General features: G+C 45.9%; 1 protein-coding gene across 6 annotated transcripts in view; it reads left to right on the forward strand.

Annotated features, from left to right (window-relative positions):
• TACC1 (transforming acidic coiled-coil containing protein 1) overlaps positions 1-15,395 on the forward strand; it is a 114,605-nt gene that overhangs the window by 79,349 nt on the left and 19,861 nt on the right. For 3 of the 6 annotated variants that reach the window (XM_032618141.1, XM_032618142.1, XM_032618138.1), the window contains exons 3-6: positions 5,317-6,409; positions 10,166-10,226; positions 12,421-12,628; positions 15,273-15,325. In XM_032618141.1, coding sequence (XP_032474032.1) covers positions 5,628-6,409; positions 10,166-10,226; positions 12,421-12,628; positions 15,273-15,325 — 1,104 coding nt within the window. In that variant the 5' untranslated portion in view covers positions 5,317-5,627. The remainder of the gene's footprint in view (positions 1-5,316; positions 6,410-10,165; positions 10,227-12,420; positions 12,629-15,272; positions 15,326-15,395) is intronic. The other 3 variants (XM_032618139.1, XM_032618143.1, XM_032618144.1) reach the window with 3 other exon arrangements.

Raw genomic sequence — 15,395 nt, forward strand, 5'->3', positions numbered from 1 at the left:
AGGTCCAGTGTTTATTTGTTTGGTTTTTTGTTGTTTTGGTTTTTTCGTTGTTTGGCTGCACCGCAAGGCATGCAGGATCTTAGTTCCCTGACCAGGGATCGAACCCACACCCCCTGCAGTGGAAGCACAGAGTCTTGACCACTGGACCACCAGGGAAGTCCCACATGTCCAGTATTTTAAAACCCATAAAAGAGGCCTCTTGTAGCTGCAGGAGAGGAAGTGATGGGAGGTCTAAAAGGAGCTTGCAGACAACGTTTCACCAAAAAGTTAAAATCTGAGGGGGGGGAAATGTCAAGCATATTAGAGAAAAATGCCAAATCTGCAGTGTTAATATACAATGTCTTCCAAGTGGTTGCTGTTTTATCTCCTCTCAGATGAGGTTATCCATGTGGAAACAGCCAGCTGAGCAGGTTCTCAGTGTATGTGAGCTGAATACATTTCTGAGTGTCAGAAATATTTTGTGTTCATGGCATTTCCCTTCTGCTAAGGTTTTTCATACACTTGTATTTTAACCCAGTATATTTTCAGCATACCAGAGTACAAAGCAGAAGGTCAAGCTGTTACCTCAGTCTTTAGAATTTTGGTGTTCTGTGCCTTTTCTTTTACAAATATTATAAAGAAGGAGGGAAAAAGCTCTTTTTACAGGAGAATAGTCTATAAAAAGCATATAAGGTATCTGTGTTAGAGCACCCATGCGTGCGTCACACAACGTTTTAGATCCAGCAGAGGCTGCCCCTTGAAAGGCAGAGTTTCATTAACAGCAGCAGACGTGACAGAAGTGGAAATGTTGGTCTATTTTTGGATTTCCTCTGTGTTTGCTTTGAATTCATCTGCTGATCACCTCTCTGTCTGTGTTCACCAAGCTGCCAGGCAGTGCTGTGCTTGTCAGAATCATCCAAACTCAATAGACTCAATCCAGGGAGAGAGCCTATCAGCGCGCTGGAGGAAGGTTCTGATGGAATGCAGGATTTGTGTAAAAGTGGAAGGATGGCTTAGAGGGAGGTTAGTTACCTAACAGCGCTCTCAGACGGGGACCGAGGTTAGAGCTCTTAACCAGAGCTTGCAGACATTTTGGGTGTTTTACTTCTTCCTGAAAGTTACCTGTGGTGCCATGCTTGCCTTTAGCGTCTGTTGTAGGGCAGCCCGGGGTATGTGGGGTCGCCTGGTATTGGCACACTTGCTGACGGAGGGTGTAAATGCAAATAAAATCTTACTCTGAGGTACCTTTTCCAGTTAGGTGAGGAGTTTGGTTTTTTCCTTGTTTTACATTTTCCCAAACTCCCCAGACTGGTTTATTTTTATTTTTATTTTGTTTTTTTTGGCCACGCCACGCGGCTTGCGGGATCTTAGTTCCCTGACCAGGGATCGAACCCAGGCCACAGCAGTGAAAGCGCCAAGCCCTAACCACTGGACCGCCAGGGAATTTCCCCCAAACTGGTTTAAGTCAATGAGAAGCCCTCCCCACACTCCTGCCCATCAGTGCTTTCTCCTGGTGACTGAAGATGCTAGACCAGGGTGGGGTCTGCAGGGAGTGGGCGTAGGACTGGGCAGGTTTACTGACCTGGTACCTGGCCAGAGCTGGCCAAGAAATGCCTGGGCAGGGGTCTTCTGCTCAGGCTGGGGGGCCGAATTCAGGTGAAGGGTGCTCGTTTTCCTTCCCCCTCCCACTTGCTGGGTGGCACGCTTTAGGGTACAGCAGAGCTGCAGGTGTCCCCAAGTTGCCGGGCGGGCTCCTTTTCCATTCCTCGCTCCTCTGCAGCCGGTAGAGATGGGGACGGAGAAGGGTCTAGAGGAATGGGTGGAGGTGGAGGAAGGTGGGAAGGCCCTGCCCTTTTCTAATGGAGGCGATGAGGGCAGAAATTGAAAGCTAGGAGAGAGTAAGCGAAGGGCGACTCCATAGGTCTCCCCTCGGTCTCTGGGAGGTGTGGGATTGTTGGTGAAGGAATCAGGAAAGGGAGACAAAAGTCCCAAGAGGGAAAGGGCCGCTGGGCTGGACGCACTGTCCTCACCTCACCCTTTCCCCTTAACTTATCACAAGCCTCTGCAGGAAGAACACAGAGGACTCGGGTATCAGTGCCCAGGGCTCCCACGTGGAAGACTGGCAGTAAATGTTTAGAAGTCAATGGCAAGGAGAGGTTGGGAGAGCAATTATGTAACAAAAGACAGTTTTTCTTTGATTGTCATCAGCTTCCAATGTCCTGCAGTAGAACCTGTGTGTGCCCACTGCCCAGGTTAAATCGTTGCCCCCATTTGCCCAGGTTTGTCCCCACTATGACCTTCTTTTTCTTTTGTTTTGCTGCTTTCGTTTTTTTTTTGTTTTTTTTTGCGGTACGTGGGCCTCTCACTGTTGTGGCCTCTCCCGTTGCGGAGCACAGGCTCCGGACACGCAGGCTCAGCGGCCATGGCTCACGGGCCCAGCCGCTCTGCGGCATGTGGGATCTTCCCAGACCGGGGCACGAACCCGCGTCCCCTGCATCGGCAGGCGGACTCTCAACCACTGCGCCACCAGGGAAGCCCTGCTTTAGTATTTTTAAAACAAGTTCCAAGGTATCAGGTCACAGATATTTCAGTATGCATCTCTAAAATGTTTGGGCACTTTCTTATATAACTATGATGTTGTGATTAATAATACTCTCTTAATTTACAAAGATGGTTAAACTTCAACTTTCATTTTAAATGAATCCTTTTTAGGTAACTTCTTTTTGAAAGAAAGATAATCTCTTTAAAATTTTAGAATAAAATATGCTAAGGCTCAAAGATGCAATGTAGGAGGGAGATACCTTACAGTTAAGTAGTATCCAGTGTGACTTCAAAGGTAGTCAGTCTCAATTATATCGTGGCTTCAGTTAGGTCAAGTACTAGTTGCAGCCCAGATCTGTCTGCGCTACTTACTTCCTACTCAGCATCTCTGCTTCAGAGTTCCAGGCAGCTCTCGGTGTCCAGGGCCAACCTCCCCACCCCAGCCCGACAGCCCCGAGCTCTTCGGCTGGTACCCCTGAATCTCGTTGAACAGTAAAACCATCCTCTCATTCCATGAGCTGAAAACGTACGAATCATCTTTGATGCCTCCTTCTCCTACAGTCCTACATCCAGCCTATCATCAAGCCTTATCAAATTTCACCTCATTTTCTCAGTTACTGTGCACTTCTCTTCCTGTCCATTAGCACCGCCCTAGTCGAAGCCCCAGAATAACATGCTAGCGGTTCTGTTTGTTCCATTTTGACCTCCTTCCACATTTCAACTGGAGAGAGCTGTTGAGAACGTAAATCTGATTTCGATCCACCCCTGCTTCAGCGCTCTCTGTGGCTCATGTAAAATAAGCGGTAACTGTCTATACTTTGGTATAATCAAGATTAGATTGTATTCAACCAGCTGATGCTAGGGTGTGAGCAGTTGTGCCCAGACCCAGCCTGGCTTCTAACTGAGCCTGTTGCATGTAGATTTTTGCAGCCCTGGGGTTTTGATGCTGTGTTTTCACTGTTGCTTATCTACCCTCCCGCCCGCCATCAGCACGGAGAAACAGTCAATAACACCTGCATCACAGCTCAAATATATGGAGAGATAATAGAGAGTCTGTACAGACACAAGTGAATTTGTCAGTACACTTTAAAACGTTCTCTTTAAAATTCTGTGTGAAATGCAGTTGTTTTAAATTTTTTTATTTTGAAAGGTTTCAAGAGTATACGATAGAGAAAATAGTACAATGGAAACTCCTATATACCCGTCCCTGGATTCAACAGTTATCAAGATTTTGCCACATTTGCTGTCTCTTTTTAAAAAAATATCCTTTTGAAGTATGTTAAATCCCAGGTATCATGTGTTGAGAGCTTTTTAAAAAATTACAGTATTAATAATAGTTAAATATATCTTTAAGAACAAGACATATTGGACATTGGTTAGAATATCTGAAGCATCTGTGCAGAATAGTTTGTAAACCGCTGCCCAATTCCAGCCATAAAGAAATCGTGTAAAAAGATGTGTGAGTGCTTTAAAAAAACTCTCCCAGTGATGCTTAGTTCTTTGATCCTGGATTAGGATGACGGTCAGGAAGTAGGATTAGATGGTCATCTCTGAGTTTCCCTTAAATCATGAGATACTATGATAATAACCAGTTTACTCAGTTTTTGCTGCTACTCTATTATCGTTTCAGATATATGTCAGGAAAGCACTATCTTAGTTTGTGCTTTAAAGAAATACCTTCATTTACACCTTCCTGATTGCAGAGTTTCTCCTTATAAAACCCCAATTAAAAAGGATCTTTCATTTTCACAAATGATTTGAGAAGATTCCTGGCCAGCTTAGAGACAAAGCTTCTAAAGAAGAAGTAACTTTATTGTTTTATGATTTGTGTTTTAGTAAAATAAGGGCTGTTTGTTTATAAAGCCACTTTTCTATCTCTGCTTTTTCTAATTAGTTTTTTTTATTTGGCTCTTTCCATTTTTAAGTATACAGAGAAGTTATTCTGAGCAGGCCGTGATGACTTTTTCATTTAATTTTAAACCAGTCTAGTTATTTAAACTCTATTCTGGGGAAGAGGGAATACTTAACATCCAGAGATTAAAACCCGCTTACTGCATAAAATCCGGACCCTGAAACTCTCAGGCAGTGCCTGGGAACCGTGTCCGTGCCAGGTGAGAACCCTGTTACCTGAGTTGTCTGCATCCAAAGTTTCTTCCAGACCATTTTTTTTTTTTAATTAATTAATTAATTTTTGCTGTGTTGGGTTTTCGTTTCTGTGCGAGGGCTTTCTCTAGTTGTGGCAAGAGGAGGCCACTCTTCATAGCGGTGCGCGGGCCTCTCACTATCGCAGCCTCTTGTTGCGGAGCACAGGCTCCAGACGCGCAGGCTCAGTAGTTGTGGCTCACGGGCCTAGTTGCTCCGCAGCATGTGGGATCCTCCCAGACCAGGGCTCGAACCCGTGTCCCCTGCATTAGCAGGCAGATTCTCAACCACTGCGCCACCAGGGAAGCCCCAGACCAGTTGTTTTAACCTGCAGAATTTTAACATCTTATTAATTTGCTTTGCAGAGGGCCCACGATCTATTTAGCCATTTCCTGAATAGCTCTATTCGGTATAATTGTTATTCGTGTGACTTGGATAGCACACACACAGCGTTTGGGCTGGGAAGACTCGCTTTAGAGTGTAGTACCAGCCGTCCGCCGTCAGGCCACGCCGCCGTCGTTGCGGAACCTTAGGGATGCTTCGTACAAGCAAAGAGGGCAGAGCTTGCCGTTTGTGCGGCTTCAGCTAGTGGAGAATAGTCACCAATGCTGAAAAGGTAATTTGTTAACAGGCGGCTTTTGTGTTTTGTTTTAGACTCACAAGAAGTGGACGAACAGCTGGTAGCAGAAGTGGTTGAAAAACGGTCGCCCGAGGCTGGTTCTAGACCCTCAGAAAACGAAGCAGCTCAGCACGCTGCTGAGTCTTACTCGGTCCGGGGTTTCAGAGAAGAACCTGAACACGATGTGAGCAAAATCTCTGTCGTGAGGCCGTTTTCCGTAGACACCAAGAATTCCACGGCGCCCCGGGGGCCGCCTGGCCCAGCAGCGGGTCATGGCTGCGTGGCCACGGCCCTAGGCCAGGCCGGGCCCTGCCCCCGCGCGCCGGGCGACGCCGAGGACCAGGCAATGACCGAGGGCGCCATGGGGTCCACGCTGGAGGCCTCGGCGGAAGCCGACCCGGAGGCGGGAAGCCCGTGTCCGGAGCCCGGGGCCAGCAGAAGCAGGCTGCGGAAGCCCAGGCCCGTCCCCCTTAGGAAGAAGGCGGCAGGCGGCGGGGTCTCCGAAGCCCACCCCGCCCCGGAGGGCGCGCGTCTTCCCCGGGTGGACCGCCAGTCCGGTTCCGACGGAGAGGCTGGGAACGCCGCCACCCCTGCCCTGCTAGGAGGTGACAGGAGCCAGAAGTGTCCCCCCGACGTGAGGGAGACACCGTGTGCCCCCAGCGGAGACACCAGCGACTCAGGGACTGAGCTGCCGGAGGCCGTGAGGGGCTCCCCTCTGAAACTGGAGTTTGACTTCACGGAAGACGTGGAGACTGTGGAGTCCAGGAAAGCCCTCCCGAGGAAACCCGGCCGGAAACTGGGCAGCAGGGTGACACCCAAGGTTCAGAAAGACGGCGCCGGGGAGCCAGCAGGCGCCCCGGGGGCAGGGGCGTCCTCAGAGCCGGGTCCCTGCCCCTGTCCCGGGGAGAGCCCCGACTTCGGGCCCTTTGGGGGCCACTCCCCGCTGCAGCGCTCGCCCCTGCTCTCGGCTCAGGGCTCCTACGGCTTTGACCCAGATCACTTTGACGAATCCATGGATCCCTTTAAACCCGCTATGACTTTAACGAGCAGTGACTTTGGTTCTCCCGCCGGTAGTCATATTAGTGAAATCTTAGAATCACCCAAGAAGGCAAAGTCGCGTTTGATAACGTGAGTGAGATGGGCGTGGGCCTTGTGTTCTAGGTCCTCTCTGTGAGTTTGGCGGCCACTGCTTTTGGTTTGGGTGAAGGTGCCCCGGGGCAGACGCAAAGCTCGTAACCTCGGACTGCAATCTTCACTGTTTTGCCTAACTCTGGTGTGGAATCAGAGATACCTGAGGTTTCCTTTTTAGATGTCTGCTTTGCTTCTGAATCCTCAGTTTATTCAGCTGAGTTCTTTTTCCCCCCATCTTGGGTACTTTTTTCCTATTTAAAAAGAAAAAAGAATGTCATGGGCTAGGCAGGTAGAGATTTGATGGTTTTCAGAAATCCTATCTGAGCTGTCGGGAATCGTTTTATATAACAGAATTCAGGTGTCAGTGCTAGCCACCTTCTTCAGCTTCTCTGTGGATGAAACAAGAATACCAGGGCTGCAGGTAAACTGTGTAGTATCAGTAACACGTGGGAAAGGGTCTTACAGAAGTCTTTTCACTTGAACAGAAAGCTGTGATTTTTGTTGGAAACAAACCTACCACTAAAAGTTAGAATTCTTGTGTCTTCTGGTAAAGCTTCTGGCTCTTTCAGAAAGGAGGTGAGTTTCCAAAAAGAATCAAGACTATTTTAAACAATTGCCTAAATCTGACTAAATTAGGCTGTTAGTCTTCGTTGTGTGAGATCCCGCTCCCCACCAACCCCCCTTCTCCCGGGAAATCTGGAGTCACTTTTGCAAGGTCCTCAGAGTTCTCTCGGAGTCGTCACCCCCAGGCCATAATTCCACGTCACATTTCAGGTTAAACTTGTTACAGGGTGACCTTATCACAAAACTTGAGTCGATGACAATCTGTTGGTATCTTCATGACCCTGTGACATTTTACTAAGAATTAGATATAAAGAAGGGCCAATGAGGAATTCCCTGGCGGTCCAGTGGTTAGGACTTGGCGCTTTCATGCTTTCACTGCTGTGGCCCAGGTTTGATCCCTGGTCAGGGAACTGAGATCCCACAAGACGTGTGGTGTGGCCAAATTAAATAAATAAAGTATTTTTTAAAAAAAAAAAAGGGCCAGTGACATGGTGGATGAAATATGGAAAGGGAGGGTGAGAAGAAGTACATGTTTCTCGTTGTCACCACAGTTGTATTGGCGAAATGCGTTTCAGCGTTAATGTGATGTAAAGAAAAACACTAGATGGTGTGGTGATTGACACCAGAGAAAAAGGGTTAAAGAGCAGAAAGTATGAGGACCAAGAAGCTTGAGCACTGCAGGAACGGATTCTTCAGCAGCCCCAGAATATTCCCCAGGACGTCTAAAGGGAATGAAATGTCATTAATAGTTCTTGGTCTGTTCTTTGGTTATAGACACACAGTTAAATGGTTGCTGAAAAATATTATTGATCAGGTGACCTCAAGGTGCTTTTCTGTGGTTCAGGTTAGTTACCTGTGTCTAGACAATGCCCGGGGGACACGATGGCCAGGTCTTTGCCTGGATTCTTCCTAACCTGGGGTCCCCTAATTATGGGCAGACCTGCCTATCAGGGTTGATAAGGGGTCATTGGGAGCCTCCCTTTCAGTTGCTGTTGAAGGTGTGTAGCCAGTGCACTCATGTTACATGAGACTAAAGTGGGACCAAAGGGAGGGAAGTTTATCCTACATCTTGTTTTCAGTAGCAAGAAGCACCCTCTCCCAGTCCTACCACCCTCACCTGCTAGCATTTTCCTCCTGTTCTGTTTTTTTTTTTTTTTTTTTTTTTTTTTGCGGTACGCGGGCCTCTCACTGTTGGTGGCCTCTCCCGTTGCGGAGCACAGGCTCCGGACGCGCAGGTTCAGCGGCCATGGCCCATGGGCCCAGCCGCTCCGCGGCATTTGGGATCTTCCCAGACCCGGGCACGAATCTGTGTCCCCTGCATCGGCAGGCGGACTCTCAACCACTGCCCCACCAGGGAAGCCCTTGTGTGACTTCTTAAAAGATGACGTAATTGGTGGCATCTCAGATCCTTCTTCTGTAAACTAGAGACATCATCCTATGATTGGGATTTTTGTGGGTCAAATAAGATAAATTATGTAAAATCGCTTGGAGTTTCTCAGTAATATACACCTACCGGAGATATAAGCAGATGCATTTTCAATTATATTTTCATTCATGCATTGATTGCCTTTAATCTGGATGACTAGACATTTAAGAGTAAACATACTCGGCAGTAATGCCGTTTTTTTACATTTACAAATATTTGAAAGTTTACTTTTCATCCATAAATTTGACCGTGTGACATTTCCGAGTGTTTCTGTCACTCTCTAACTACTGAGAATCATTCACTCACCAGTGGTAACATTCATGAGTATGACATTTTTAATTCACATCTCACCTCATAGAAAGAACTTTGCAACCATTATGTCTGCCAGACTAGAGATAAATATTCCAGGCTTTACATGATTTTTTTCTCCATCTGTCTGTCTCTTTCCCGTCTCTAATTTTGTTGGTGCATCAGGACTACTGAGCAAGTGAAATTTCTCTGTTTTCTGTTGTAAGTACTCCTGTTTCTGGCTCTCCCTGGGGCCCTTGGCAGTTCCTCCCCTACCCTCCCCGGACCATCTCTCCATAGCATGTTGGCTTCCCTTTCTGAGTTGGATCTTTTGATGATTTTTTTGCATTTCATTTGCCACTTCCTGAGCCAGCTTATTAGCCTTGCCATCTGTACCCAAAGGCTTGGCGATGGGGCCCTCCCACCTCAGGTGCGAGAGCTTGCGTCCCCGGCTTGACACACGCCTCGTGCGGCGCTGTGATGCTGCGTGCTGGCTTGGCCCTACTCTCATCCCCGCAGCGGCTTGAGGAACTGCTCTGCTGTTTCATGTCAGGAACAACTGACTTTTTTGATAGGATAAGGCTGCCGCCTTGGAGCAGGGAATACATTTTACCGAGTCAGCTCAACCTGCGTTTGGTGGCAGGGGTGACACTCAGGCGTTAGGGAAGACAAGCAGACACTACCGAGGTGGTGGTCCCTCTTCTGGTAGCCATGCTGGTCTTTGTTTTTGCCCCGCAAAACGAGAAGAACTTGCAGTTTTGGTTGGGGGTGGGGTGTGGTCAGAGCGGCGGTGCTGTAAATTCTAAGTTCATTACAAAAGAACAGAATCTGGATAGTCTTCAGATCACAAATTACGTGCTAGTTTAAACAAAGTGGGCGGTTTGAGCTTCCCCAGTTCCGGTCGTGACGTTCGTTTTCCATCTCGCTACTTAAGAGGAATGGTAACAGTTTGCTCAGACATTTTTATTTTCATCCTTTCTGTTGCCCACAGTCCTCCTCTGTGAGCACGCAGGTCTGGAGCTGTCTTCCCAGACTTCCGTGGCTTTTAGCGCAATAAAGAATTTTTAAAGAATGTGGTCCGGCGTGGTAATTTTTCTGGTGACTTATCAAAGCCAAGTGAGCGCGGATCAGATGACCCGACCGTCTCCAGGTACTGGGGCTGCTCTCGGAAGAGCTGTTGGTGGCTGCTGGCGCGCAGTTACAAGCCGTAGGGGCCCGAGTGCTGGTGTTTAGCTACCCGCAGAAGCAAGTGAGGAGGTCACTGAGTTATAGTTCTTTGCTTGCCCTGCCTCTCGGGAGAGGATTCAGAGGCAGGAAGGTGTTTGTTCCCATCTCTGACGCGTGGACGTGTGACTCGCGTGGGGCTGTGCGCTTTGGCTTGTGTCTGCACACACCGCTGTCTGCACCATCTCACAGCTTGGAGGTTGTCAGTGTGATTCCAAACCGGCCCGGTGTTCTGTTTGTTTTTTTCCCAGGAGTGGCTGTAAGGTGAAGAAATACGAAGCCCAGTCTCTTGCTTTGGATGGGTGTTCTCAGGTAAGTCTGTGTTCCTCATCAGAGTGGTGATGAATGAAGATTTTCCAGTGGGGATCTGAGTACTCAGCTTTAAGGAAACCAATTCCCAAATCCTTGACTTGCTAAGCTGATCTGAGAAAGGGCCCTGGAGATAAGGGAACCGTTCCTTCACAGCTACCCTTTTCCCACTTTTTTGTGATAAAGTTCCCTCTCACCCGTTCTCAAACTTACTAGGGTGCATCACCACTGGGTGTGAAACCTCTGGGCACCAAAGAGGGGATTTGAAATACTGGTGTAAGTTATAAGAAGGTGATTGACTCCAGTGACTGGATAATATATTTTTAAAGTCAGATGTTTTTCCAGTTCATTGCTTTTAGCAAGTTAGGAGAACCTGAATTGTCAGCTGATAGATTATTAAAAATATTTTTTGACACAGTGATATATGTCAGTTATATCTCAATTAAAAAGATAATTATTTGAACTTCCCCGGTGGTCCAGTGGTTAGGACTCCACGCTTCCACTGCAGGGGGCTCGGGCTCGATCCCTGGTTGGGGAATTAAGATTCCTCCATGCAGCACGACATGGCCCAAAAGGAAAAAAAAAAGATAGTTACTGATGATAGAATCTTTTGGAACATAATTTGGAAAGGAGTTCAAAGAACTGAGACATTTCTATTACAAACTTCGTTCTGTTTCACCTATTTATTTGTATTAGTAAGGCTTCTGGCTTCTTGATTATAACTATAAAAATGGAAAACAGGAATCAAATTGATGCTGACCTTTGTTTCATTCTAGCAATAAATATTTGTCCATGACTGTATAATTAATTGGGAAACACACACACACACACACACACACACACACACGCAAACAAAAGAAAACCCGGACCCATTTGATTGCAATGAAGTCCTTTTTTTTCTTCCTTTTTAAAACTTTATTCCAGCATAACCATGATTACAGAAATACAGTCATTGCATTTTAAGTTTAACTTATCTTACGCAATTTGGACCAAAAACTTGGTACGTGGTTTAAGATTTAAAAAAAAAAAAAAAGATTTGTAATTTGATTTATGCTTCATCTATTACAAATGTATGAAGTGTCCACTTTCAAATGCTGCCAAAGCAGAGGCAGCAAGAGCTATGAAAAATTTACGTTTGATTTGCTCCAGAAAAATAACACATATTGCATTGTAAAAGATTTTTTAAATCGGTGCAACAAAATATTGTAATCGATTTCCATCTTTTAAAAATTTTACTTTTGTGTTTGATTGTACTTACCAAACATTGTAAAACTTTTAGAATAAATTGTGCCTTTGTAATTGTAGTGATAACCCTCCAGAAGAAAAAATGTTAACAGAGACTTATGGTTGTAAAAAAGGTTTTTAAAATTTTTTTGAACAAATGTAATAGGAGGACTTTAAAAAAACTTGAAAGCAAATGCATTTCTTTGGGATAATTTCTTGATGGAAGTAGCAAGGAAATACAAATTCAGAGAGGAAAAGGAATGATGTAAATTTCTGACTATTAAAGGGCTTATTCATGTTTGATTTTAAACAGATGGTAAAGTATCATCACTAGAGTAACTAAATTGAATTAATAAGCCAAGTCAGTATTTAAAATATAATAAAATTTTTTTCTTTTCTTTTGTATCTGTGTGAGAGGATGGATGTTCTGCAAACTTACTGTGATAATTTCATGATGTACGTAAGTCATATCATTATGCTGTACCTCTTCAAGTTACACAGTGCTGTTATGTCAATTATATCTCAATAAAACTGGAAGGAGAGATAAGTAAACAAGCAAACAAATAATATGTAGCAGATATTATAGCCTTTGTGACTACTTAAGCTCGTAGTGAAAGGTTTTTAGATGTCACCTGAAAATACAGTGGGGTGCATAAATTTTCCAGAAAAGTCTAGGATCTATCTATATGAGCAAAATCTATGAAAACTATTTTCTTCAGCCACTTCAACTTGTTGCTTATAAATTTAGGCTAGAAAAGCTTAATTTTTTAAGCCTCAGGTGTGAATTACAGAAGGTAGGTCCTAGAACATACAACCTTCCATGGTTGAGGGGCTGCAGCTTCTTCCTTGGTTGGTAGCCAGATTCGTGGAGAACATCCATATGGAATGGCGGCTGCTTTGCTCTTCCTGAGATGTCGCTTTCCCCACTGCTTGCCCTCCTAAATGGTAGCATCTCATCTGTTGCCTTTCCCAGGATGAAGGAGCAGTGATCTCCCAGATTTCAGACATTTCTAACAGGGATGGCCATGCTACCGACGAGGAGAAGCTGGCGTCTACGTCATCTGGTCAGAAACCCATTGGGGCCGAGGGGAAAGGTGAGCCAGAGGACGACCTGGAGTACTTTGAATGTTCCAATGTTCCCGTGTCTGCCATAAATCATGCGTTTTCATCCTCAGAAGCAGGTATGGAAGCAAATCTTCATCTTTTTTACGTACATAAGCACAGAAATGCCTGGAAGCCCAGGGCAGGAAACACTTTAAAGAGATTAGAGAACGGGTCCCTTGATGGATAGGTTTAGGCTGCTGGTCTGTGCTTTGCTCCTTTGCCTGGTGAAGAAACACAAAAGGGTGTCAGTGGAGCGCCAGGGACGTATGGATCTGAGTGGCAGGATGTACGGAGACACTGATGTATCAGACTGCTTGAATTCTTTCCTAATTATTTCAGTCTGGCCACATCTTCACGTGTAGTGACCTGGAACCATGTTGGGATTATTGGGCTCCTGGTTTCCCTTATAGAAATAATAACGACTAACAGGTATAGTTGCTTCCACATGCAGGCACTGTTCTAAGTGTTTTACGTGTAGTAACTCATGTCTCCTCACTAGGTAGCGTTCTTTTTTTTGTTTTTTTTTTTGTTCCTTTTTAAATTGAAGTACAGTTGATTTACAATGTTGTCTTAGTTTCAGGTGTACAGCAAACTGATTCAGTTACATATGTTTTTCCAGATTCTTTTCCATTATAGGTTATTAGAAGATATTGAACATAGCTCCCTGTGCCATACAGTAGCTCCTTGTTTTTTTATCTATTTTATATTAGGCAGCATTCTTTTCCCCATTATCAGAGAGGGAAAGTGAGACAGAAGTTAAGGATCTCGGCCACGGTCTCCTGTCTAGTTAAAGTGGTGGACTAGGGTCCGAGTTCCCAGCAGTCTTGGCTCCACGGTCTTTTAACCACAAGGCTAACGTGTGAAGAGATGGTTTTCGTTACCCTCAACTATTGTAAGATTTCCTGCTTGCAGACATGGTGGATTGAAAAAGACTAATGCTTCTTCATGTTCTCATAAGGGCCTAGACCAACCTGTGCTGAAGCTTAGTGCTGTTTTCCTCTTTAGAACATTCTAAATCCGAGGCCCTTTTCCAGGTCCCAGGTTGTATCTGTGGCCTTAACCTTCATTGGGAAGCACTTGGCACCGTGTTCCCGACTTCATTAAACATTATTGGAAACTCAGGTCTTTAGCAACATAGTTCGGTGTGGAGCTTTTATACTTAGAATTTCAAAAATAATGATCTATCATCAAACCAGAGAAGCAGGTGGAAACCTGGACTTTGTGAGAGTTTTCTCCCCACCTACCCAGGTCTGTTTCCCGTCTGTAAAATAAACGTTCCAGGCACTGTTCCACATTTCCTCCCAGGCCTCTTTTCTGCTCTGATGTTTTCTCTGAAGACCCCGTCTGCCATTTCCTTTTGTGCCCCTTTACCCATTGCACAGGCTTACCCTTAGAACTCTCATACCTATGCTTATTTCTTGTATACGAAATGCCTTTCTTCACCATTGTCCTGCAGAGATTCTGCCCATCCTTGCCGGTCTGTCTCAGAAAGGTCACTTGGCTCCCACAGCATTTCTTCGTACGTTCCATGTATTAGTTATGGAAGGTTATCATCTTTGATAAACTTCTTGAGGTTAAGGACTATGAGTGATTCATCTTCGATTTTCCTCTAGTGCAGGTGCATGGTCCCTGTTTGTTGAATTATATCCTTCCTCACTAGGAGGAAATTCCTTTGGCAGAAACTTTATGAGCTGGGGTTCTGCTAACAGAACAGCTCCCGTTAACACTGTTCGTAACGGATTAGCCACATCGTGGGAGCGAGCAGGGACCCTGGTCGCGTGGGGTGGGTGAACTGTGTCCTGGGATATCACCTTCAGCCTGGGTCTTGATAGATAAATACGAAGATGCACCCCAAGGAGTCTCTCACAGGGATGGGAAGGAACCTGCCACACAGGTAAAATGCCCAGTAGCTGTCCGTGAGTACAGGGCAAGTGGGAACCCGGGGTTGTCCTGAGGAGTTGGGGCTTTATCAATATAGAGGAGCCACTGAAGGTTTTTAAGCAAAGTAGTGATGGTCACATTTTTGTTCTCAATAATTCACTCTCGACAGTGCACTAAAGTAGTAATTTGCGATTGCAGGTGGAGGATTGTAGCTTCAGCATTTTATGTGCTTTTACATATTTAAAAATTTTCTTCAGCGAGTGCATGTTCCTTTAATCAGAAAAAGCATCGTGTTGGTTTTTTGTACGCGTTGACTCTGGTGGTGGAGCGGAGCCGAGAAGACCAGCTTGAAGGGTGTGGGGAGGATAATGAAGTTAGTGTTCAGGCATTGAAATTTAGGTTCTTGTTTTATCTGCTACATTAATTCCACTGACGTACCCTTCAGGGCTGGAATTCAGATTCACTCCAACTTGGTAATAAAATAGCTTTCAGCGTTAACGGTTTCTCCTCTTTCTGAAATGACCCCGTGGTTAGTCCAACTCACTTGCAAAACTTTTCATGGACACAAGGGGGCAGCCTTGCCGTTCTCTCCACCTGAGGACGTGCTTCCGTCTGAGGCTGACGGACCGTAAGCTCCTCTTTCCTCTGGATGTTTTGGACCCTGAACACAGGCAGCGCAGTGGTCAGCAGAATGTAGCGCGTCTTCCAAGATCTTGAGATGCTGTTCTGGGGCCCTTAGATGTCCTTCCGGGCCTGCTCTGGGGTCTCCCAGAGTCTCTTGGTGGGAAGGAAAGGCACAACCTCTTGGGATGACCCTAAAAGTGACTCTCTGTGTTTTAGGCACTGAGAAGGAGACGTGCCAACAGATGGAGAAGGATGGACCTGCCGTGCCCGTGAGTCCCCAGGATCGTGGGGGAGGGGTGTGAGCGCGGGGGGTTCAGTGTTCGTTTTGAAGCCCACGTT

This window comes from Phocoena sinus, chromosome 21 (assembly GCF_008692025.1).
Source record: "Phocoena sinus isolate mPhoSin1 chromosome 21, mPhoSin1.pri, whole genome shotgun sequence".
Classification (NCBI taxonomy): domain Eukaryota; kingdom Metazoa; phylum Chordata; class Mammalia; order Artiodactyla; family Phocoenidae; genus Phocoena; species Phocoena sinus.